This window comes from Blennius ocellaris (genome assembly GCF_963422515.1).
Source record: "Blennius ocellaris genome assembly, chromosome: 15".
NCBI classification, from domain to species: domain Eukaryota; kingdom Metazoa; phylum Chordata; class Actinopteri; order Blenniiformes; family Blenniidae; genus Blennius; species Blennius ocellaris.
In genome coordinates, this window is record NC_137664.1 from 2,060,189 (window position 1) to 2,086,197 (window position 26,009).

The 26,009-nt window shown below is 40.9% G+C and overlaps 1 protein-coding gene across 2 annotated transcripts; it reads right to left on the reverse strand.

The window, feature by feature from the left end:
- Positions 1–4,753: 4,753 nt before the first annotated feature.
- Positions 4,754–24,643, reverse strand: scarb1 (scavenger receptor class B, member 1). 2 transcript variants are annotated; one of them, XM_080509739.1, is made up of 13 exons: positions 24,504–24,643; positions 19,792–19,952; positions 17,229–17,370; positions 16,945–17,148; positions 16,589–16,684; positions 15,691–15,806; positions 15,436–15,602; positions 14,474–14,592; positions 10,965–11,038; positions 10,820–10,871; positions 9,552–9,698; positions 6,774–6,840; positions 4,754–5,823 (listed from the first exon to the last, which is right to left on the reverse strand). In XM_080509739.1, exons 1-13 carry the CDS (start codon positions 24,621–24,623, stop codon positions 5,816–5,818), a joined length of 1,473 nt encoding a protein of 490 aa, XP_080365865.1. In that variant the 5' UTR covers positions 24,624–24,643; the 3' UTR covers positions 4,754–5,815. The 2 variants fall into 2 exon arrangements, with proteins under 2 accessions (XP_080365865.1, XP_080365864.1); XM_080509738.1 differs by lacking the exon at positions 24,504–24,643 and adding an exon at positions 22,440–22,778 and having other exon boundaries at positions 4,755–5,823.
- Between the last annotated feature and the right edge of the window lie 1,366 nt (positions 24,644–26,009).

Consider the following 26,009-nt stretch of genomic DNA (forward strand, 5'->3'; position numbering starts at 1 on the left):
AGAAAAAAAAAAAAAAAACCCGACACCCAGCGGTTGTGGCAGGACGGGGACACGTCCTCCACAGCTGCAGACGATTCCCACGACTTATTCGCTTTGTAAATCACAGCGATGTTTTAAGTTCCTTCACAGCTGGGAGGCCGTAAACAAAACGACCCCCCCCCCCAAAACCCCCCCCCAGGACTGTATGGAGCCATGTGCACAAACATGTGCACTAAAGTTCTGCGTTTAACAAATTCTGTTTACACTGGTGGGGTTTTTTAATTTTTTTGAAATATAGATTTAATCACATTTAATCTCGCATTTTGATTCTACCAAAATAAAACCGGAAACGTGTTTAAATCCTGCAAGAACGAGGAATATTTACCACAACTTTACTTTTTACTAAATACAGTAAAGTTAAGGACTGCATTTTTCTCCCCTATATTATTTATACTTAAATACGCCAAGGCCCAGATTAGAACTGTATATTAAACCTAAAGACGACAACAGTCATAGAAAACTGGGAAAAAAAGGCCAAATAAAATATATAAACACTGAATTTGAGAAGAAAATCACTTAAAACAAGTAAAGTTGTCTGAATTCTATTTGATAAGAAATGTTGAAGTAGGAATTTTAAAAGGAATACACTGTAAAAGTACTTAAAGGATTAAAAATAAACCAACAAAATCACAAATAAATGAAAAGACGAGACAAACAAGTACTGAACAGTTATACTACTGGAAGTAATAAGATTATGAGACGTGTCGCCTCGTTTTCACATACCGTCCTACATGTTTTTAGCGTGTCCCACGTTGGGACATATCGTCTTACATGTTTGTATCTTGTCCCACATTGGGATATACCGTCCTACATGTTTTTAGCATGTCTCACGTTGGGACATATCGTCCTACATGTTTTTAGCGTGTCCCACGTTGGGACATATCGTCTTACATGTTTTTAGCGTGTCCCATGTTGGGACATATCGTCTTCCATGTTTTTAGCGTGTCCCATGTTGGGACATATCGTCTTACATGTTTTTAGCGTGTCCCATGTTGGGACATATCGTCTTACATGTTTTTAGCATGTCTCATGTTGGGACATATCGTCCTACATGTTTTTAGCGTGTCCCACGTTGGGACATATCGTCTTACATGTTTTTAGCGTGTCCCATGTTGGGACATATCGTCTTCCATGTTTTTAGCGTGTCCCATGTTGGGACATATCGTCTTACATGTTTTTAGCGTGTCTCACATTGGGACATATCGTCCTACATGTTTTTAGCATGTCTCACGTTGGGACATATCGTCCTACATGTTTTTAGCATGTCTCACGTTGGGACATATCGTCCTACATGTTTTTAGCGTGTCCCACGTTGGGACATATTGTCTTACATGTCTTTAGCATATCTCACGTTGGGACATATTGTCTTACATGTCTTTAGCATGTCTCACGTTGGGACATATGGTCCTACATGTGTTTAGCATGTCCCACGTTTGGACATATCGTCCTACATGTTTGTATCTTGTCCCACGTTGGGACATAGAACGTTTTTAGCGTGTCCCATGTTGGGACATATCGTCCTACATGTTTTTAGCATGTCTCACGTTGGGACATATCGTCCTACATGTTTTTAGCATGTCTCACATTGGGACACATTGTCTTACATGTTTTTAGCATGTCTCACGTTGGGACATATCGTCCTACATGTTTTTAGCATGTCTCACGTTGGGACACATTGTCTTACATGTTTTTAGCATGTCTCACGTTGGGACATATTGTCCTCCATGTTTTTAGCATGTCTCACGTTGGGACACATTGTCTTACATGTTTTTAGCATGTCTCACGTTGGGACATATCGTCTTACATGTTTTTAGCGTGTCTCACGTTGGGACATATCGTCCTACATGTTTTTAGCATGTCTCACGTTGGGACATACCGTCCTACATGTTTTTAGCGTGTCCCACGTTGGGACATATTGTCCTACATGTTTTTAGCGTGTCTCATGTTAGGACATATCGTCTTCCATGTTTTTAGCGTGTCCCACGTTGGGACATATCGTCTTACATGTTTGTATCTTGTCCCACATTGGGACATACCGTCCTACATGTTTTTAGCATGTCTCACGTTGGGACATATCATCCTACATGTTTTTAGCATGTCTCACGTTGGGACATATCGTCCTACATGTTTTTAGCGTGTCCCACGTTGGGACATATCGTCTTACATGTTTTTAGCGTGTCCCATGTTGGGACATATCGTCTTCCATGTTTTTAGCGTGTCCCATGTTGGGACATATCGTCTTACATGTTTTTAGCGTGTCTCACATTGGGACATATCGTCCTACATGTTTTTAGCATGTCTCACGTTGGGACATATCGTCCTACATGTTTTTAGCATGTCTCACATTGGGACATATCGTCCTACATGTTTTTAGCGTGTCCCACGTTGGGACATATTGTCTTACATGTCTTTAGCATATCTCACGTTGGGACATATTGTCTTACATGTCTTTAGCATGTCTCACGTTGGGACATATGGTCCTACATGTGTTTAGCATGTCCCACGTTTGGACATATCGTCCTACATGTTTGTATCTTGTCCCACGTTGGGACATAGAACGTTTTTAGCGTGTCCCATGTTGGGACATATCGTCCTACATGTTTTTAGCATGTCTCACGTTGGGACATATCGTCCTACATGTTTTTAGCATGTCTCACATTGGGACACATTGTCTTACATGTTTTTAGCATGTCTCACGTTGGGACATATCGTCCTACATGTTTTTAGCATGTCTCACGTTGGGACACATTGTCTTACATGTTTTTAGCATGTCTCACGTTGGGACATATTGTCCTCCATGTTTTTAGCATGTCTCACGTTGGGACACATTGTCTTACATGTTTTTAGCATGTCTCACGTTGGGACACATTGTCTTACATGTTTTTAGCATGTCTCACGTTGGGACACATTGTCTTACATGTTTTTAGCATGTCTCACGTTGGGACATATTGTCCTCCATGTTTTTAGCATGTCTCACGTTGGGACATATCGTCTTACATGTTTTTAGCGTGTCTCACGTTGGGACATATCGTCCTACATGTTTTTAGCATGTCTCACGTTGGGACATATCGTCCTACATGTTTTTAGCGTGTCTCACGTTGGGACACATCGTCCTACATGTTTTTAGCATGTCTCACGTTGGGACATATCGTCCTACATGTTTTTAGCATGTCCCACGTTGGGACATATTGTCTTACATGTCTTTAGCATGTCTCACGTTGGGACATATTGTCTTACATGTCTTTAGCATGTCTCACATTGGGACATATGGTCCTACATGTGTTTAGCATGTCCCACGTTTGGACATATCGTCCTACATGTTTGTATCTTGTCCCACGTTGGGACATAGAACGTTTTTAGCGTGTCCCATGTTGGGACATATCGTCCTACATGTTTTTAGCGTGTCTCACGTTGGGACATATCGTCCTACATGTTTTTAGCGTGTCTCACGTTGGGACATATTGTCTTACATGTCTTTAGCGTGTCTCACATTGGGACATATTGTCCTACATGTCTTTAGCGTGTCTCATGTTGGGACATATCGTCCTACATGTTTTTAGCGTGTCTCACGTTGGGACATATTGTCTTACATGTCTTTAGCATGTCTCACGTTGGGACATATTGTCTTACATGCCTTTAGCATGTCTCACGTTGGGACATACCGTCCTACATGTGTTTAGCGTGTCTCACGTTGGGACATATTGTCCTACATGTCTTTAGCGTGTCTCACGTTTGGACATATCGTCCTACATGTTATTTTCACATATTTACGGCAAAATTATGTAAGTATGAAAAAAAAAAAAAACACATCTGGGAATTCACTCGTCGTGAGTATTTTATGGACGTCATCACTCATCGGTATTTCGGCCGTCAGGACTGCGTTGTACTTTCACCAGATCCATCAGGACGAGCGGCGGGTTCCCGTCGCCCCGCAGTAAATCTGGCGCTCGTTACTTTACAGTCCGAGGTTTTTTTTTTTGTTCACGCGAAAATGTGAGAGAAATAAAAACTGAAAAAAACCTCCCGCGGTGGAGACGTTAAGAGCCCCGAACGCTCCGAGGAATTTGACCCCCTTTTATTAGCGCCTCGACCTTCGCGTTCGGTAACGGCAACGTCCCTCTCGCCTCCAACAAACGCAGCAGGAAGACGAGGCTGGAATGTTTTGGAAAAGAGCCAGACGTCGTTTTCTACGTTCAAGTTTGGGTTAAAAAATAAATAAATCAAGAAATCAAGAAATCACGTCGATACAAGTAAGAAGAAAAGTTTCAGTCAGAGAGACGGATTAAGAAAAGATGGTGGAAAAGAGTTTCCATTAAGAAAAAACTAAACTATGGAAGTGATTCAAAAATCAATTTAAAATGTATTAACAGTTTATTTTCAGATTAAAACTGCATTTTTTGAATCATAAAAAATAAATAAATCATCCAAATTTCTACGAACACATTTACATTTTCAAATTTGACATTTCAAAATAAATTTCCTATTTAGTGTCTTTTGAAAATTCAAACTTAAATGTCATTTTAATTAAGTCACAGAATAAATTGCATCAGAAAAATTTAAATGCAGTTTGGATGATTGATCATTATTTTTTTATTTGAGCCAAAACAAATGCTTTTTAATCTGAAAATGAAAAAGTACTTCTGTAAATACGTTGCAAATTGATTGAGTCACATTCACAAGTCACAACTTGTCATTTAACTATTTAAGTGGAAAATGTAGTCATTACACAAAATGTGCCGTTTTAGTTGAAATACTTCAATACTACTAAACTACAAACAGATTTCTTTTTACACAAAGAATGAAATCTTCATTTCAATACACTGGTGATAAATAGCATTTTTTTTAAACATGTATTTTCTAGTTAGTCCCCCTTTTTTCTTACACAATGTAGATTTATTTATTGAATGTTGAACCGTTTTTGAACACGAGGAACAAAATTCCCCCCAAAATTGGCTTGATTGACATAAAAAAATAAAATAAAAAAAATTCCAATAATTGGGAGAAGAGTCGGGATACGATGTTACCAGACACGAGATTTTATTACCTGCAGTTTTCCTACAATTGTTCATGAGGTGCTCGGCATCCTCCAACGTTTACATTCACACTTTCACAGGAGACAGCAATTTATTCTTACAAACAAACAAACAAAACAAATAAAAGAAAGAAGGCAGAGGGACGGGGGTGCGTCCGCCCAACTCGTGGAGTTTTCTAATAATAATAATAATAATTAAAACAAAAAAAAAACAAAGGAAAAAACCCTGACGGTGTGACGGTTGAAGGCACGTCGGTGGCGGGATTCTGTCGCTGGACAGACGGCGGCTGCTTCCCTTGTTGGTCACAGTGAATTCAGGAAAAACCTCCAGGTTTCTCTGTGGTTCTTTATACAAAACAAGTGGTTGTTCAGTCGTCACTCGATAAACAGCCTCAGTGGGAAGAAGGAGGAGAAGAAGAAGGAGAGAGAAGAAGAAGAAGGAGGAGGGTCTTTGGCGGCTGCGAGCTTCATAAACTTTACAGTGAAAATCACCGCGAGACAGTGTTTTAGTTTCAACAGGAGTCCACAGTGTGTGTGTGTGTGTGTGTGTGTGTGTGTGTGTGTGTGTGTGTGTGTGTGTGTGTGTGTGTGTGTGTGTGTGTGTGTGTGTGTGTGTGTGTGTGTGTGTGTCAGTTCGTGTCTCGTAGAAGAGGGTCCTCCTCATCATCATCATCATCATCATCATCATCATCCTCCGACGTCCAAGTGCTTGAGTTTTTATTTGGTGTGGCTTCGCCAACGTGTTTATTTTTCTGTCAAAACCACAAGAAACGTTTGTCACAAAGAGATAAAAGGCTCGAGAAGATCGTCCGAGGTTATAAAATATATACGAAATATACTTTTTTTTTGGCGAACATTTTTTTAAAAAAACAACAAATTGTCAGAAGTGTTTTTAGAGCCGGCTACAGGAAGTTCTAAAAGCCCCTCCCCCTTTATTGTTACTCTTAAGCCCCGCCCCTTTAATTTTGTTCTCTCAAGATGGAACTGTAAAAGCTCCGCCCACTTTCAACATCGGCCTTCTAAAGTCCCGCCTCCTTTAGCTTTGCAACTCCAAAATGGAATTCTCAAAGCTCCACCCCCTTTAACATCAGAATTCTCAAAGCTCCGCCCCCTTTAACATCGGAATTGTCAAAGCGCCGCCTCCTTTAGCGTTGCAACTCCAAAGTGAAATTATCAAAGCCCCGCCTTCACTGTAATTCAAGATGGAATTCTCAAAGTCCCACCCCTTTAATGTTGGAATTCTCAAAGCCCCGCCCCTTATTGGATTTCTCAAAGCTCCGCCCCCTTTAACATCAAAATTCTAAAGCCCCGCCTCCTTTAGCGTTGCAACTCCAAAATGTAATTCTCAAAGCCCCGCCCTCAATGTAATTCAAGATGGAATTCTCAAAGCCCCGCCCCCTTTAATGTTGGAATTACAACATGAAAGGAGGCGGGGCTTTTGAGAATTGCATCTTGAAATTAGAAGAATAAATCCTCAAAGCCAAGACTACAATTCCAAGACGTTTACGTGACATTTCTATAGCATTCCTAGCATCATACAATCTTTGTATTCGTACTTTGAAACATTACACAAAAAAAAAAAAAGCGAGCATTCTCGAGGCGGCCATATTGTTTTTTGACTTTCTGCGTCGCGCCAGACGCATTTCCTGAAAACACGTCAACACATTAAAGCGCTTCACATTGAGAGTGTGCGAGTACCCACCTGGATTACCCATGATACTTTTCTCCTGCTTTTCAAAGTTGTGTTTTACAGTCTCGTTGCTGAAGCCCTGAAGGACGATCAGATCGTTTCACACGTAACCCAAGTAACAAAAAAAATACCAAAATAATTGTAACGGTAGTCGGGCATGCTCATGTGATTGAAGCTGAGGGATTCTGGGAGGAAGTGATCGTTGCTCGTGCCGTTAATTTGGAGGACATGCGATTGGTTAATTCGGTAAACATGAGCCGGGTTTTTTTTTTAATATGATTTAACTCAAAGAAATGAGACAGAAAAGATGAGAATAGAAGGAAGAAGTGATCAGACTGGGTAGAGATCTTTACTGGGTTTTGTTTTGTATTTGTTTTGTTGCTTACTTTAGCCTCGTTTCCACTTTACAGTACAAAATTTTGTGTAATTTTTATTTATTTATTGGCAAAACAAGACCAAAAAAAGTATTTGCAAGAGTAGCTTTAGAAAAAAAAAATTCTATTGAATTTTAAGAAAACAAATTCTTTAAAAAAAGAAAAAAGAAAATTAGGTGAAATATTTTTCCCCAAATGAAATTTTTGTAAAATAAATTTAAAAAAAGCATTCAATGAGGAAAATAAAAGATTTTTTTGAAGAAATTTTGGTAAAATCTAAAAAACCCTATATTTTTTTTTTCCCCCTCCCCTGGAAATTACTGGAAAAAATGGAAATTATTTTTTATTGATAAAATTAAAAAAATATATAAAATTTTTCACAACCATTTTAATCAAGTTAACAAATGTATATATACATATATATATACGCACATATATGCATATGAAAATTTCAAAGTAATGTTGATTAAAAAAATTTAAAATTGGGGTAAAATATATTTCAAACATTTGAAAGAAACATTGGTAAAGTTAAGTCCTTTAAAAAAAAGAAAAGTTTGTTAAAAATATATAAAAATCTATATAAATTTCTTTAAATATGGGTAAAAAATTCTTAATAAAAAATTTTTTTCAATACTTTTTTTTTGGAAGAAATTTTGATTGAAAGAAAAGAAGAGGACCAGATAGAAAACCAAATTTTATTCATGAATGAAAATCTAGCAACTCTTTTTTTTTTTTTTTTTTTTTTTTTTTTTTAAGGGTAAGGATTTTGGCGTCGGACGGTTTTTACGAACCCTTGGCGGGATGAAGCCCTCGTCTGGAAACATGGAGGACAAACGGCGGTGAAAACACAGCAACACTCGCTCCAGTTCAACAGGCGGCTGATAGCCGGTATCAGGACCATAAAACCATCACAAGTGGACCCGTGAACCTTCCCACCGCCACATTTATGACCTCTGGGAATTACGCAACGCTCATATTAGGCCGAACTTTTCTCCATCCGATACTTTTAGAAACTGAAACCGATGTACGCTCCAGATCCGCGTGGAGTGTTTCGCTCCGCTCGTATAATAATGTCGTAATGTTTAAACATATATTTTGATTTGAAACTTGAGTTACGGGGAATAATAAATCTTTAAAATGATATAAAAGTTAGTTTTTGAGCTCAGTTTGGAATTTTAAAAAAAAAGAGACAAAAACTAAACAAGTCCAGTAGTAAGAAAAAAAGTACAATTATTGATACGGTGATTGCGCAATACGTGACACAGCACACCTCCTGTTGTGGCTCAGTTTATGTCGTATGCTGTACGATATATAGAATAGAGTATATAGAACGTTTGTCTTAAGGTCAGCGAAGAAAGAGGCACTTTTCAGAGGGTTAGCTAGTTAGCTAGTTAGCGTTAGGGAAGGAGAAAATAAAATGTTAAACTGGTGTTAGCAGGAGAAGCGAGAGACAACGGAGATCCTGCAGATCAAGTATTTTTAAAATGACCTTTATATGTTTAATAAAACCATAAAAGAAAAAAAAAAACAAGGTCATCGTCACATACAATTTACCGTATTCTCCAGACTATAAGTGATTTAATTCTAGAACTAATTTATTCACATTATAAAGATTTTTTTTTTTTAAGTAACCTGATTCTACTTAATACTATATACATTCCTATCCTTAGATAACATCTTACATATTCTTATTTTACTTAAAATTCTACGGTACAGTTTTTCTTTCTTTTGCGTTACCATAACGACTTTCTGCCGTCATACAGTGACATCTGGTGGACAGATATATGTTCGCTATATATTGTATATACAGACTATTTTGTTGATTTAAACTTGTTTCTGCTCTGCTTCATTTAGGACTTTGAAAAACTGTGTTCTCCATTGTATTGAATACTTTTGGTCATTAACATTCTTATCATCTTTCGCAATAAATAAATAAAAGTCCAGAAAATACGGTAAAATTCACTCGTCACAGAAACCGCAAATAAAATTATTTGCAGCAACTTTTAAAATTAAGCTTAAACTGTGATCCTCTAAAAAGAAATAATTTTCTTTAATTACCTTTTCAAAAAAGACCATTTTAGTTCAGTAAAACCGTAAAGTTTAAGGGTTTTTGTGGTATTTTTTTAACCCGTAAATGTTCAGTTTGAAATAAAATATTGATTGAATTATTTGAATAGGATTTGTAATCATGACGTAAAAGATATATAATTTTAGATGAGAAAATGTTTTTTTCTCAATGCACCAACTTTTTATTACATATTTTTAAATCTAAGTTTAGCGGTTTGTGTCGGACGCTTTACCGCGTTACATTAAAACAACCTGTAGTATTTCCCCGTCTCTTGGCGTGGCGCCATGCGTCATGCGGTTACGGAGGGTCAGAGCACGAGTCGGAACCGAGTCGGCGCGGCGCTTTTACCTTGTGCCTGTAAAGAACCACGGCGGCGATGATGATGGTGACCAAGCCCAGCGCGATGAAGCCGTACTGCATGACCTCCATGATCAGGGGCAGCACCACCAGGTTGGTGTGGAAGGTGGAGAGGATGGGGCCGTCGATGTAGCCCCTCTGAGGAGACGACATTCAGCCCGTGAGAAGTCTCGTTTTCCCCCACAGACTCGGCAGGTTTAGCTTCAAACGGCTAACGTGGGACGTTTTCCCCGATTAAAAACGTGGAACTCATGAAGCAAAGTGACGCCACAGAAACGTTGGCCGGGAAAGTGACGTGTGCTTCTCTGGGGGGGGTTTTCTCCCCTACTTGTAGCGTGCTATCAAATAAAACAAGATTTATGGTTTTCATGAGTTTTGTCGCTACTTGCTAATTGTAGCATGCTATCAAACTAAATGTGATTTATGGTTTTCTTAAGTTTTGTCGCTAAAGTAGCGACATGCTACTTATAGCAAGCTATCAAACTAAACACGATTGATGGTTTTCTTAAGTTTTGTAGCTAAAGTAGCGACATACTACTTGTAGCATGTCGACAAACTAAACCCGATTTATGGTTTTCGTGAGTTTTGTAGCTACAAAACAGCCACTTGCTACTTATAGCATGCTATCAAACTAGCCGCGATATATGTTTTTAATGAGGCTTGTAGCTACTTGCTATTGTAGCATGCTATCAAACTAAACGGGATTTATGGTTTTAATGAGATTTGTAGCGACTTGCTAATTGTAGCATGCTATCAAACTAAACACGATTGATGGTTTTCTTGAGTTTTGTAGCCAAAGTAACGACATGCAACTTGTAGCATGCTATCAAACTAAACCCAATTTACGATTTTCATGAGATTTGTAGCTATAAAGTAGCTACTTGTAGCATGCTATCAAACAAAACATGATTTATGGTTTTCATGAGTTTTGTAGCTACAAAAGAGCCACTTGCTCACGTCAAACTAGATGTGATTTATGATTTTCATGAGTTTTCCAGCTACATATCGACATGCCAGCTTTGTAGCATGCTACAAAGCTACCATGCTATCAAAGTCAACGCAACTGGCGGTTTTCTTGAGTTTTGCAACTACACAGTAGCATAGCATGCTAGCCTTGCAGCACACAAAGCTTCTTTGACACACTCTTTACAATGATGCGTCTTTACATGATTATCATTGGTCAAACTATTAAAAACGTATCTTGACTTCAACACGTTTCGGGTCTTGGAATCGGTTTGGTCAGCGCAAATTCGACTCACCTCCTCGAACCAGATCATGGGCATCACCACCTCGGAAATCTTCCCGGTTTCACTGCGAGGGACGACAAACACACCTTGAAGCGTGAGACGGCGGACGAAACGAACTCCGGGCCGACGTTACGCCGAAACGCACGGCTTTGCTTACGTGATTCCCCCGACTTTCTTCATGTAGAGGTTGAGCTGCAGCCGGATGGACACGTTCAGCGGGACGCCCGTTTCCTGTCGGGGAGGGGATGGGACGAGGACACGTCGCAGGAGAGGAAAAAAACACTTTAGACATGAAATCGATCAGCGAGGAACCGAAGAAACAACAAACGCAGGAAATCCTTCTAAGTGCGTGGTGCGTTCAGGGACCGGCTGCTTTACAGGAATGGAAATCCTGTTTGAGGCTCGGATGTTGATTTGGAGTCGAAGGATTCAGACGTCAGAGGAATCGGCACTTTGCAGCATCAACCGCACCTTTTTACCGTTTGGTATTTTAAGTGTGTGTGTGTGTGTTTTTCGAAATCTTCATCTCAAGCTGCTGCTCTCGCCTCTTCTTTTCCTCTAAACATCCTAATTCATCACAGTCACATTTTTTTCCATTTCATCCCGGAGCTTTTCGTTTTGGGTCGAGTCCTGAAAGCAGATTCCAAGTTCTGATCTGCAGACATGTGGTTCGGATCATCAAGTCACTGCGACGTCCGGAGGAAAGATGACGAGTTCAACGAGGTTTTTTCTTTTTTTCATTATCCTAAATCCACATCAGGACTCCTCTGTCACTCCTTATAAAAGATGGTGCGTCGAACATTTCCCTTCTTAAATAATCAGTTTGAACCAAAAGACACTTTCTGGAAAAAAAAGTCTAAAATTGGTTTGTATATATGTCTGTATTTTACCAACTTTTCGCAAAAATCTATAAACCCAAATTGTAGGAAATCTTCAGGGACGATTTCTCATCGTCCAAGGATCAATCGTTGAGATTTTTGGGACTTTAACGATAATCGTTTCCGACTAAATCCCCCAAAAGACTGTGAAGAAATTTCCCATAGAAAGCGGATGAGAGGGGAGATCAAAGGCGACCGGCGTCTGTTGCCGTGGGGACGCTCAGTGTTTCACACACTGATGTAGTTTCCTCGTTAGCAATCGACCCGCGCCAACGGCTATCACACTAGCGACGCTAACTCGGTTACGCAAACGTGCGGGTTGGCGAAACGCAGAGCTTACTCTCGTAAGCTACTACTTAGCTTACTCTACTAGCGTAGCTCTAGTTTTAGTCTGTCCACAAAAAGTTTTTTTTTTATTTTATTCATTTATGCTACTTTCTTAGCTCTCTTTATTATCATGACTTTTCAAATTTTATGTTCTCATCCCATTTTTTTTTTTTAATCTCAGAGATTGCTTTGATTTCTTTATCTATTTTATCTTCTTTTATTTTTAACTCGTTCGATTAAATTGCTGAATGGGCGAAACGTTGAAACGCCTGTCCGGTCCAATGCGAGTTTATTCCTCGAAAAAAGCAATAACTCGCCTCGCGTATTAGTGACGTAACCATGGAAATATTTGAGATTAAAGTGTCAAATTTAAGTTTTGTTTTGTGTTGGTTTTTTTTAGATGAAGTTGGTGGAATGTTGAATCCTGCCTCGCTCACCTCCTGAACCATCATGGTACAAATTATCCGACCGATCATCCCGAAGCCATCGGAATTCTCATTTCCGCTCAAAGAAAAAGAAAAAAACTCCCTCTCAAAAAAAAACCAAACATATGTTTTCTTTTCTCGTCGCTTGATCTCCGGCTCGTGTGTTTTTCCCTCACATGTTTCCCCCGGTCGCCACGCCCTGTACGGGTACAACTTCCTTTTATCGAAGGCACAAAGACCTCGATCCCAAACGATCGAGCCCTTTACATATTAACTTGACATCAGACTGTACGTCTCTGCTTCCTTATCAGGCCTGATTTCTTTATTGGCGCCGTAAAAACGTCGCTATCCTTCCTCAACTCGCTTAAACAATCACGGTTATAGAGGAATAGCAGCAATTTCCAATTACCTTATCGCTTCTTGGGCCGCGGCCAAAACACATCGTAAGGTTTATACAAGACGGTTGCATAAAGTGCTTTTAGATTACCAAAGGTCTTTTTATCGGACGTAATGACCCAGGAAGGTCAGCGTGGCTCAGGGTCAGAGCCTCGTCACTCTGCAGGTGATTAACACTCCTGTTCCTCGGGTCTCATCACTTCACCTTGAACCCGGCGGGAATCCGACCACGTCTTACAAAACTAGCGGTTGAAAATAGCCGACGTGTCGAGACCCATTGGTCCACGAGAACAAGGAGAATGTAGTGACACCATACAGGCCTCAGCAGACTCTCATGAGAACCCATGAGAACCTATGAGAACCCATGAGAAGAAGAAAAGTAACTCCAAAACTATAAAACCTCAAACTCAAAAATTACAAAACCTCAAACTACAACCTCAAACTCCCAAACTACAACCTCAAAAAGTATAAAACACCAACTTCGAACTCCAAAAGTATAAAACACCAACTCCAAACTCCTAAACTCCGATTTCAAACTCCAAAACTATAAAACTCCAAAAGTATAAAACTCCAAAAGTATAAAACTCCGACCTCAAACTCCAACACTCCGACCTCAAACTCCAATACTCCAACCTCAAACTCCAATACTCCAACCTCAAACTCCAAAACTCCAACCTCAAACTCCAAAACTCCAACCTCAAACTCCAAAACTCCAACCTCAAACTCCAAAACTCCAACCTCAAACTCCAAAACTCCAAACTCAAACTCCAAAAGTATGAAACTAACTTCAAACTCCAAAACTCCAACCTCAAACTCAAAGTATAAAACTGCGACCTCAAACTCCAAAGCTATAAAATCCAACCTCAAACTCCAAAATTATAAAACTCCAACCTCAAACTCCAAAACTCCGTCCTCAAACTCCAAAAGTATAAAACTCCAACCTCAAATCCAAAAGCTCAAACTCCAACCTTGCCCACAACCCCACCCCTCACCACCAACCCCAAACTCTTCCCCCGAACCCCAAACCCTAAGTCAGCCAGTCGTGTCGGCGCCTTGGGTAGTTGAATGCCATTGGCTGGTGTAGTTTGAGAGGCGGGGCTTAGACAGAGGTCAACACCGGCTGTTCCTGTGAGTCAAACCCCTACAAACACAAGTCCAGTGGATTTGGGACAAACTGGACGAAAGAAAGTCCAGCGGTGCCTCACATTGACGGGAACGTCCCGGTCCAGGAACAGTCGGAAGACTCTTTAATTCCCACTGGAGGAAGAAACCAGGGACGCGTTCCGCTGTTAACAGCTTAGGACTCACTGGTTCATAACTTTCGACCGGTGAGTCACATCAGATCCAGCAGATTAGGAACGGACGGACGGACTTTCTTGTTTTCACAGTTGCTTATCAATCGGATCAAGATACGAGCTTTTATAACCGTCACACTTACATTTCTGGTGAGCTGCGATGCTTTACGCAGAAAATCAGGATTTGTTCTTTGTCCACCAAGATATATATATTTATACACACATAATAAAACCAAGTGTGATAAGCAATCTACGCACCGTCCGTCACGATCACGCCACGGTAGTGACGGGAGGCCTCAAGGTCAATCAGCTCAGCCGTGTGTGTGTGTGTGTGTGTGTTTGTACCGGGTGGATGTCGATGAAGAGGCCGTGTTCGTCCTCGGTGGGATTCAGACCGTGAACAAAGTTCAGCAGCACGGGATCGGCGTTGAAGAAGTGAGGGTGGGAGATGAAGACGGGAGAGTCTGAGAGGAAGAGGAGGAGGAAGAGGAGGAGGAGGAAGGAGCAGCGTCATTCAGCAGCAATGCTAAACTCCTCACAAAGTACAACTTCAGCAAATAAGATTTACAAACATCAACAACTGGTTAAAATGGAGGGATTTGAGAAAAAAAAAATGTATTCCAAAAATTCTTTAAAACATCTTGATTAAAATGTAAATAAGTAACTAAAAGTCAAATTTACTTATTTTCTGTGTAGTTGGAACAAATAAATCTGAACTTGTGAGGCAATTGAAAACAAGTGAGTAAACCATGTCTATTGAAAATATGAAGTGAACTATGATAAATGAGACCAAGTAAAGCAAGAACAATATAAGCATTAATATACTTCAACAAACTTGTCTGCAGTCAAAAAAGCAGATAAAAATAATGTTTAAAAAAAAAGAAAAAGTAAAAAAGAAATTCTCGTTAAAAAAGAAATCAATGAAAATTTTAAGTAAAATATGACAAATGTTTTAAGAAAAACAACAAATAAATGAAAATATAACAATATCCAATGTAAAACTGTATTTAAAAATCATACCCACAATGAAAATGTATAAATATGAGTGTATGTTTTTAATAAAAAGAAATTTAAAAAAAGAAATAATTTAATTTAATTTAACAAATTTAAATAAAAAAACTAAAATAAATCTAAAAAATTATACATTTAAGAAATTAAACAAAAATAGTAAGATTTACAAAATAATAAAAAAAATCAAAAGAAAAAAATATATTAAAAAAAAGAAGAAAAAAAACTAAATTCAATAAAATGAGACAAAATAAATCAAATTACAATAAAAAAAAAAAGTAGAATAGTGAAAGACTCACTGTGGCGGCAGCTGCTGACGTTGAGGAGTCCGGACTGCCTGCAGGGGCAGAAACCCTCGTTGGGGCCGTACGTCGTCCCGTTAGCGAACAGCGTCTTGGGCGCCACGTAGCGGTACAGCGGGATGCCCTGCATCTCCCCGGGGCGCTGGTACACCAGCTCCATGGACCTGAGGGGCGGAGCAGCTCACGCTGAGCACGGCGCCACCACAACGTTGTTTGTTTGTTTTTTAAAGACGGAGGAAGAGGCGGCGCTACCTGCAGGCGTCGGGGCTGTAGAAGGGCAGCGTGGTCTCTTTGGTCATGAAGGGCGGCCACATCTGGCCAGCTGTGCCATTGATCATGTTGGCCTGAGGCGTCCGCCAGTAGTTGAGCTGCGGAAAAACAAAATTTTTTATTTTTTTTTTTTAAAAAGAAGCAACTTTTCAAAAATGCTTCCAACTCTATATAAAAAAAAATATATACTTTTTTGGGCAAAAAAAACTGCCACTTTCTTATCAACGCTCCAATTCTGTTTCCATGGAAACGGGGGGAATCACAACTTTTCGGAAACTCGCACATTTTTGTAAATTCGCGGATTCCGACATGGATGGAGAGAAAAACGCAACTCATCCAAAAATCAGATTCTGTGTAAATGGTGGAAAATGCAACTTTTTGAAAAAGCTCACGTTCTGTCTCCATGGAAATTGAGGGAAAACAACTTTTCACAAAATGCTTCAACTGTGTGTAGATGGAGGAAAACACCCTGACTGCCTTCGTGGAAAATGCAACTTTTTGAAAACAACTTTTTTTTTTTTTTTTTTCTAAAAAGCTCAGTCCATCTCTGGTGGAAAATACAACTTTTTGAAAACGCTTCAATTCTGCTTCCATAGAAATGAGAAAATACAACTTTTCTTCTCCATGGAAACAGGAATTTTTTTTTATCCCAGAAAACTCTTTAAAAAAAACGCAGCTTTTCGAAAATGCGTGGATTCCATCTCCATGGAAACGAATGAAAACGCAACATTTTGTAAAAAGCTCCGATTCCGTCTCCATGGAAACGGAGGAAAACAAAATTTTCGACATTTCTCCCAACTCCGTCACTGTAGAAAAACACAACTTTTGTAAATCACTCTGACTGACACACGTCTCCGTGGAAACGGCGGGAGCGTCTCACCTCCGTCATGCCGTTCCACGAGTCCACCTGGTGCACCTTGGTGATGTCGTCCCGGCCGGTGAAGATCGTGAACAGCCCCGTGTTGGAGTTGTTGAACTGCACCGAGACAAGACTACTTTTAACATATTACAAAATAAAGGTTGGTGAAGAGGAGGAAGCAGCAAATGAGCAACGAGCTCCTAAAACTCCCGGCTCAGACCATCTAAATCCTCTGCAGATGTTCACCGCTGGAGGAACAGTTTGTTCTTTTGTCAACCGTCCATGTCATAAAAAACCAAACCCTCCCCGGTTCCCCCGTATCATCGTAAGGCTGCTGGCAGTAAACCTGGAGCGATAAATCACCCGCCCGCACTCACTTCGGCGAAGAGTCCGAACTTTCCGGACGAGGGCAGCATGCCGGGCAGGTACTTGTTGAGGAAGTCCACCAGGCCGCTGTCGTAGCCCCACATCAGCTCCTCCACCGTCTTGGTGAGGAAGGGCCCCTCTTTAAAGGTCTTGAAGGTGGAGCTGATGAGCAGCCGCACGGCGAAGGGCAGGTTCTCCATCATCACCGCCGCCCCCTGACGGGCAGAGAAAATGAATCGATCAATAAACGCGAACGGAATCGAACCCGACAGTGGGGAAGAGCGACGGTTCTCACCAGGACCAGCATGTTGGGGATGGTGACCACGTCGGACTCGCTGCCCGCCGACATGGACGGCTCGAAGAAGTAGCGCCGGTACTCCAGGTACGACACGGTGCCGTTGTCGTGGAACGTGATGTTTTCTTTCTGAGCTCGTTTTCTGAAAAGGGGGGGGGGTTGCATTGTTGTCACGAGGTCAATACGAGTCGATCGTTACCTTGAGCAGTACGGGTATCGGTATCGCTCCGGTTACGGGTATCGGTATCGATCCCATACGGGTATCTGTAACGCTCAGATTACGGGTATCTGTATCGCTCTGGGTACGGGTATCGGTATCGCTCCGGTTACGGGTATCGGTATCGCTCCGGTTACGGGTATCGGTATCGCTCCGATTACGGGTATCGGTATCGCTCCGGTTACGGGTATCGGTAACGCTCCGGTTACGGGTATCGTTATCGCTCTGGGTACGGGTATCTGTAACGCTCAGATTACGGGTATCGGCATCGCTCCGATTACGGGTATCGGCATCGCTCCGATTACGGGTATCGGCATCGCTCCGATTACGGGTATCGGCATCGATCCGGTTCCGGATATCGGTATCGATCCAGTTATGGGTATCGCTCCGATTACGGGTATCGGTATCTATCAGATACGGGTATCGATCCCACCAAAGCCAACTAATTGATTAAATTCTGAAATTCCATCATTTGCTTTGATCTTGCAGCTGGGTGTCGGTATCGATCCGACCAAAGACAGCTAACTGATTCTTTTCTGAAATCTGGTTTGATCCTGCTGCTGTGACCTGCGACGACTAAACAAAGGCAGTGAGAAATAACAGGGTGACAAAACCCAAACAGAAGTGTTTCAAATGGTCCCTAAACCTTTATTAGATTCCCGTCGGGCAGCGTGGCTGTGAACTGTTAAGTGTTGCTAAAATCGCTGTCTGCAGAAGAAAGAACGCTCCCTGTCCTGTTAAAGGGGGAAAAAAAAAACACACCAAGAGTCGACGTGCCGACGGCTCCTGGGACGTAAAAGTTATGTAACCACGCTTCTGTTTGGTCCACATCAGCCCCAGAAAATGTAGGTCAACATATACATCTGGTATAGGCGTTGTGAAACCCTCCCCAACTTTGGCACACAGTTCCTGTTACATAACGCACTTTGGACGTCTGTTCCCTAAACGAGTTCATACATCTTGGCCAGCCTATAGCTCCGCGTTATGTAACCGGGGGGTGGGGGTGGGGGGGTTGGACGGCCGCCCATCGGGTCAGTGGGGGATGAACCCGACAGAGGAAGACCTACATTTTTTGTCGAATACGAAACATCTGCATCCCGCGTGGTGAAATCCAGGTCGGAGGACAGAGTGTGCAGAACATAAGCTGCAGTCGTCCAGTTAAAAAGAAAAAAGAGTCGCCACATATCCAGGCCACACCCACACCAGCCAAAACCCTCTGTTATTTTTTTTTTGTTGTTCGTCCCCCGAGGTTCTCAAAGAACATTCCGTCCACACGTCGCTATGAACTCGCCTGAACACGAGGCTTCGGGGTGTGTAGTACACACGCCGGGCCTTTAGGGGCGCTGTGACTCAGCAAAAATATACGGAAGAAGAGACGGAGCGCATAGAAATTTAGACGCAAGACTAAGTTCTATAGGTCTATGCTCCCCCCCCCCCCCCGTCTCCTTTAAGTTACCTTTAAATCAAGTCGCATAATTTAGTAAAGGAAAAAATATTGTTGTTGTTAGCACTCGCAGCTAATTGCTAAAGCTAGCGATAGCGGCTAACCGCTAGATCAGGGGTGCCCACACTTTTTCAGCCTACGAGCTACTTATTTACATATTTACATACATATTTATTTTCAAATATATTGAGGATTCTTTATATGTACAATGTATAATGATGTACCTTGCAAAACCGTACGAGCCAACATTGTGCAACACGACATAATTAACTATGAACATTTGTTGTAGTTACCTGAGTTTACTTTGATGTTACTTTGATCTTTGGTATTGCGACGGTCGACTGGCAGACGAGACAAACGCACTTCGAAAATGACATTGTGAAAAAAAAGTCCAGCTCCCATTCCTCGTGAAAGTGACACGTGTTCGTCTTCTCACTTGGTCCAGCCCCCCCCCCCCCCCCCCAACTCATTTTTGGGGGGCTTCAAATTTGCGCTAACTCTCTGACTAGCTTGTTAGCTTCGCCACACTTGGCGTCGTCGTTTGCGCGTGTGCAGTGACCTGAAGGTCAGAAAAATTCAGCCGTCATCCGACGCTGCGTTCGATTGTACTCGGAATTCGGAAAGCTAAATTAGTTTCATTACACCAGCGTCTATTTTTGTTCTAATGTCACGCGATCTACTATTACTACCTTTGCGATCGACTGGGAGATCGCGATCGACGTATTGAGCGCCCCTGCGCTAGATCGTATGCTGAAGGGAAGCGTCTCGTCGAGAGCCGGCAGTGGGATGAGTTTCCCGCGGTGAAATCATCGCAGGGTCACAAATCAAACCCCCCCACCCCCACCCGTTTCGGCGCAGCGCCCCCCGGTGGGCGACTGCGGTTCAAGCGACGAGCGTTTCACCTGTACACGTAAGGCCCTCGCTGCTCCACCATGGGCTTCTCGCCCTTCAGGATCTCTTTGGGGTTCAGGACGTTGAAGAAGTAGACGGACATGAAGAAAGGCACGGGCAGGTCCTTCCACATGCTGTAGGACATCTCGTTCTCGGGGTCGATCATCGTGTTCTGCCAGAAAAGAAAAAAAAACAAAAAAAACAACAGAAAACTTAATTTCATGCGGATTATCTGAACTCCGAGGGACAAAAACCAGAAATTAACCCCACAAGTTGGACTTGTTTTTGCCATTTTACCAACATACTGCAGCTCAATGGACAAATATTTGTCAATGGAGGCGAAAATAAGTGATCGAGGCGCAAAAAAAAATGTGTGGAATTGTCATTTTTAATGAGAATTAACAATTCAAGAAGGTAAATCTTTTCAGCTTGTAAAACGAGAGAAAATGCAACTTTATTCTAGATTTTTTTTCCACTCATTTTCAAGCGAACGTCGACCGGAGGAGCAGGCTTGCACCGTGAGTCGACTCACTTTAATAGCTGATAAACTAATTAAACCGACTGATACGGAGGAGAAACTTCCCTATCAGACCTTCCGATAGCGTTCCGTCAGCGACGTTGTGCAACTGTACGTTCACTCAAGTGCAATCTCGTGTTCCTAAAACCCGTTCGGTCACATTTTATTCATAAATAAAGCGGGGTTTTTTTTCAACAAAAGTTGAAGTAATAACTACTTTGATGCCAATTCTTGCCATTTTTATGCAAAAAAACGGGGGAAATATTTCCCTGTAAATGTGGAATCATGAACTTTTATGGTATTACTCCTCAGTTTTGCGGTTTCCTTTAACAATTAAACACATTGCATGTTTTTTTTCCCCTGAAGTAAGTTGATAAGATGTATATTTATCCTTTTTTTTAATTATTTATTATTATTTTTCTGTAAAAAGGCACTAAAAAAAAAAAAAAACGGAAGGAAAAAACAACCGCACAAGAAAGTACTGAGTGGCCTATTTCACTCATGATACACACATGATAATATGACAGTATTGCACATAGTTTATTGCACAGATATGAAGTCATTGCACCGAGTTACTGTTGCCCTATAATAACCACCGATTCTCAGTTCCTGTTTTTTTTTGTGTCTTGACGGCACGCAATGCGTCTTAAATCAGTGCCTTACTGCTCATTATTTCCCCATTGTACCAAATCAAATCCAACTTTAACTTTTTTTTTTTATTGACATGTTAAGTCTCGGGTTAAACTCCAATATTCACCTGTTGCAGGGACACTCAGCACACTTACACAACTTTAAAAACCAAAATGTCAATATAAAGAGATCGAAATGACCCGCAGAGACCAGACGATGGGACATTTTAGTGAAAATATAACACTTTTTTCCACCACGAGCTGCACTTCCAGTAGCTCTCCTGCTTCTTTTAGCACAAATAAACTGTTGTGAAGGAGCTTAAAATACTTTTTTTTTATTACTTTTGAGTACGTATAGAGAATTTTAACAGCCCAGCCGGCATTATAGCCTGTTGGAAAGATATTTGATCCTCTTTTGTGACGTGATTAAGACAAGAGAATGCGCTTTACAGTCACGAATCATCACTTTATTTAATGATTTAAACGTGGGCTTATTTGCATAATGCAAAAATATCTACTTTCACGCGGAAACATTTAGAAGAAAGGTTTTATCAGCAACTTTTCTTAGACGACTACATGCGTGAACACTATACACGAGTCTTTTTGTATTTTATCTGTACTATTTGCCATAAATAAGGAGCCAGATTATGTGAAAAAGTGCTTTGCGGGTGAGTAACTTTACTTGCGGATGTGATGCAGCCTTCAAAATACTTGCTTGTGAGCATTTACACGAGTTAATTTTAAATTGTTTGTAACCTGCTAGAATGGGGCTGAATGAAGTCACAGGAGAGGCAGAGAAATATTGATTCTTTATGCCTGGAATAAAGCCGCTTTCACAGTTCGATTGTGAATAAATGAATGTTGCATGTGTGTAATGCATTTTACCAGTTTTATCACCTATTTTTCTTTCACGACTAAAAAAAAAAAAAAATCAATACATTTTTGATTGAATTTGTATTTGTCAAAATTAAAGGAGCTCCGTTTTTGTGGGGAAACGCCACTTGTGGATGAGGGAATGTTATTTATCCCAGATAGCAAAAGGCATTGATTCAACGTTGGATTTTGGTCAGATTGGTTATTTTTGGTTGAGGTTGCGAAAAGCTATGTTGTTCCAAGATTTAATTACAGTTACTATTTCAACAATTGAAGAGCTGTTGTTGAATTAATGAAGTATAGATGTTGCATTTTCAATATTGAATTGCCCGCCGTTGATTTGACATTGTATAGATAGACACAATACTCACCTGGGTAATCTATTCACTTAAATGCATGGGTTTTTTGTTTTTTTTCCACTTGCAACTTGTGACTTTACTAAATGTTTATCTCCGTGTACGAGGCCATGCGTGCACGTGAGAACAGGTAACGTTGCGTTTGTGCAGAAAACCTGCAGGTTTATCGCAGATTGTGTCATTGTGTCCTTTGACACCTCACCTGGGAACACTTGACTCAGCAGGTAAACCGCTAATCAGGCTTACAAAAAACAAAAAAAAACCAAGAAAAAACACCCGCTTACCTTAATGATCTGATCGTCTATGATTAACGGTCCTACGGAAATCATCAGCGCCCCGAAGCAGACGGTCAAGACCCCCGCCACGATGAAGCCCACTGCCACTCTGGATTTCTTTACTGCCATGTTTCACTGCCCGTGAGCCGGTCCCTGAACGCACCACGGCTGTTTGTTTACGTGGAGCGGAGCGGAGCGAGCCGATATAAGTTGCGCGTTTTCGCCTCCCTCGTCAAGCTTCTTCCTTCAGAGCCGAGCGGAGCGTCTAATGCCGCCGTGAAGGTCCGCGACGCCACCGGCTTTTGTCGGTCTGATAGATGTAGATAACCTGCGAGCCATTGTCCTCTCTTTTTTTTTTTTTTTTATAGTCAGCTGAATACCGCCTCCGCCGCGCGGGGCATCATGGGAAGTGTCGTTTTCCAAAAGGGAGGGGGCGGGAGGAGGAGGAGGGGATGACGTCCCGGTGGATCACCGTGTACCGAAACGGGGAACAACCGGGAACATGGACAGAGGGCAAAGAAGGAAAACTAAGTCAAATATCTTTAAAGCTCCCGCAAAGGCACCAAAAACTACCACAAAGACACCAAAAACTACAAATAAGACACCAAAAACTACTACAAAGACACCAAAAACTACCACAAAGATGCCAAATCTACCATAAAAACGCAAAAAACTACCACAAAGGCACCAAAAACTACCACAAAAACACCTAAAACTACTACAAAGACACTTAAACCTACAAATAAGACACCAAAAACTACCACAAAGATGACAAATCTACCATAAAAACACAAAAAACTACCACAAAGGCACCAAAAACTACCATAAAAACACCAAAAAATACCACAAAGACACTACAAACTAGCATAAAAATGTGCATAAAAACACCCAAAACAACCACAAACTACTGGAAATTGGAAATGGGGGAAAACCAGAGGTACAAAAACTAATCAAAGAGATGAGAAAGTATCCCAAAGACATAAAATATTACATAAGAGACAATAAATAAATAAAAAATAGTAATAATAATAATCCTTCAGAAAATCTAAGGAATATATTTTATTAGAAAACATTGAGCAAAAATATAATCTCAATACCTTCCTTGTCCTCTCCCATGTGTCACGTTTTCTTCTGTTTGGTAGAAGACAACTACCCCCAAAAACACAAAAAGCTCCTTCCAAGATACCACAAACTACAGCAGAGACATGAAAACTACACCGAAGAGACAAAACGCTACCCCAAATACACAATAAGCCAAGACATTTAAAAAAAAAAGTAACCCAAAGATACAAAAAGCCACTTCTAAGACACAAAAAACTACCTCAACGACACAAAAAGCTTCTTCTAAGATACCACAAACTACAACCAGAGACACAATAACGACACCAAAGAGACAAAAAAAATACACGAGAGACAAAGACTACATCACAACAAAAGTACCACAAAGACACGAAAAGCTGGTTCTACGTCATAAAAACTAGACAAGAAACATCCCCAAAGAAACTAAACACCGAAAAACTACTTCTGAGGTATAAATCCTACATCAGATATAAAGAAAGTCCATTAGAGGCACAAAAGCAACGTCAAGAAGACAAGAAACTACACAAATACACAAAAAACCATCCCAGCTACACAACCTTCACTTTGAAGATGCAAAGATCTACAAAAAAAAACTGTTCGGACAAGAAACTACCCTAAAGACACACAAAAAAGTATGTATTATGTATATTAATATATCAATTACAAGACGAACGAACAAACGACGATAAAGTTACTATTAATCAACAGTATTTATTTTTTAGTTTATTTGTTTTACTTTTTGTATTTAAGTCAGTGGCCTCCCTCTGTTTATTTGTGCTTTTTTTTCCCGTTGGTAAATATTGTTGTTGTTTTTTTGTAAGGTATCAATTGATATGTACATTTAATTGCATTTTGTTGATGAAAAATCTTGTTTAAAAAAAAAAAAAAATGCAAGTCAAAAGAAATATACATGTCAGTGACGGGGGGAACTCAAGCGAACTGATGGGAGTGTGTGTGTGTGTTTATTTATTTACTTATTTATAAAGTCTTTACCTTCGCGATCTGGGTCTTCATGACGCTCGAGCCCACGATGAGAGAGATGAAGCCGAAGAGCAGCGTGAGGCTCCCGGCCACCACGAACCCCACGGCCACTTTGGATCGATCGACGGCCATGACCGTGGCTGACGAAGACGAGGAGGATGAATGAGGAGGATGCTCGGATGTGGAAATCAAAAAAAGAAGAAGAAGAAGAAGAAGAAAGAAGCGTGGTTTGCTGTGCAGACAAGGACGAGGAGGAGGAGGAGGAGGAGGAGGAGGAGGAGGTGCGAGCAGCTCCGACCAGCAGTGATGGGATTCAGAGAAAGCAGCAGGCGAGCGAGTCGCCTCTTTATACCGGCCTCGCTCCCCCCGGCCCGCCTCTGTCTACACCCCCCCCCACCTACACCCCCACTCCACCCTCCACCTCCACCCCCCACCCCCCCCTTTCATAAATCCAAGCCACAAATCAGTCAGATGACAGTGAAAAACCGCCGTTTGTCACTTTCAAGAGACGTTAGATCCGAGGGTTGAATCGGATCTATTGTCAATAAGACTGATGTGACGGCGGATCAATCAGGACCAGTCTGAACTCAAGGGACAACTGGTTTGTGGAACTGGCTTCTTACTGGAGTTTGAACTGGTTTGGGATGTTAGACTGGATTCTGTTGGGTTTTAACTGGTTTGGGATTTTAGACTGGATTCTGTTGGGTTTTAACTGGTTTTCAACTTTAGACTGGATTCTATAGGTTTTTTAACTGGTTTTCAAGTTTAGACTGATTCTGTTAGGGTTTTGACTGGTTTTCAACTTTAGACTGGATTCTGTTGGGTTTTTAACTGGTTTTCAACTTTAGACTGGATTCTATTGGGTTTTTAACTGGTTTTCAACTTTAGACTGGATTCTTCTGGGTTTTTAACTGGTTTTCTACTTTAGACTGGATTCTTCTGGGTTTTTAACTGGTTTTCTACTTTAGACTGGATTCTTCTGGGTTTTTAACTGGTTTTCTACTTTAGACTGGATTCTTCTGGGTTTTTAACTGGTTTTCAGCTTTAGACTGGATTCTATTGGTTTTTTAACTGGTTTTCAGCTATAGACTGGATTCTATTGGGTTTTTAACTGGTTTTCAACTTTAGACTGGATTCTATTGGGTTTTTAACTGGTTTTCAACTTTAGACTGGATTCTTCTGGGTTTTTAACTGGTTTTCAACTTTAGACTGGATTCTTCTGGGTTTTTAACTGGTTTTCTACTTTCAACTGGATTCTGTTGGGTTTTTAACTGGTTTTCAGCTTTAGACTGGATTCTGTTGGGTTTTTAACTGGTTTTCAACTTTAGAATGGATTCTGTTGGGTTTTTAACTGGTTTTCAGCTTTAGACTGGATTCTATTGGGTTTTAACTGGTTTTCAACTTTAGACTGGATTCTGTTGGGTTTTTAACTGGTTTTCAACTTTAGACTGGATTCTGTTGGGTTTTTAACTGGTTTTCAACTTTAGACTGGATTCTGTTGGGGTTTTAACTGGTTTT

Bases quoted from the DNA above. Each gene is read 5' to 3' on its own strand.
- scarb1 (XM_080509739.1), bottom strand. From the start codon at position 24,623: ATGGCCGTCGATCGATCCAAAGTGGCCGTGGGGTTCGTGGTGGCCGGG. The intron at 19,953-24,503 runs GTAAAGACTTTA...CTTTTCTGGCAG, and splicing joins TGAAGACCCAGATCGCGAAG to AACACGATGATCGACCCCGA. The intron at 15,807-16,588 runs GTGAGACGCTCC...GTTTTTCCGCAG, and splicing joins CGTGGAACGGCATGACGGAG to CTCAACTACTGGCGGACGCC.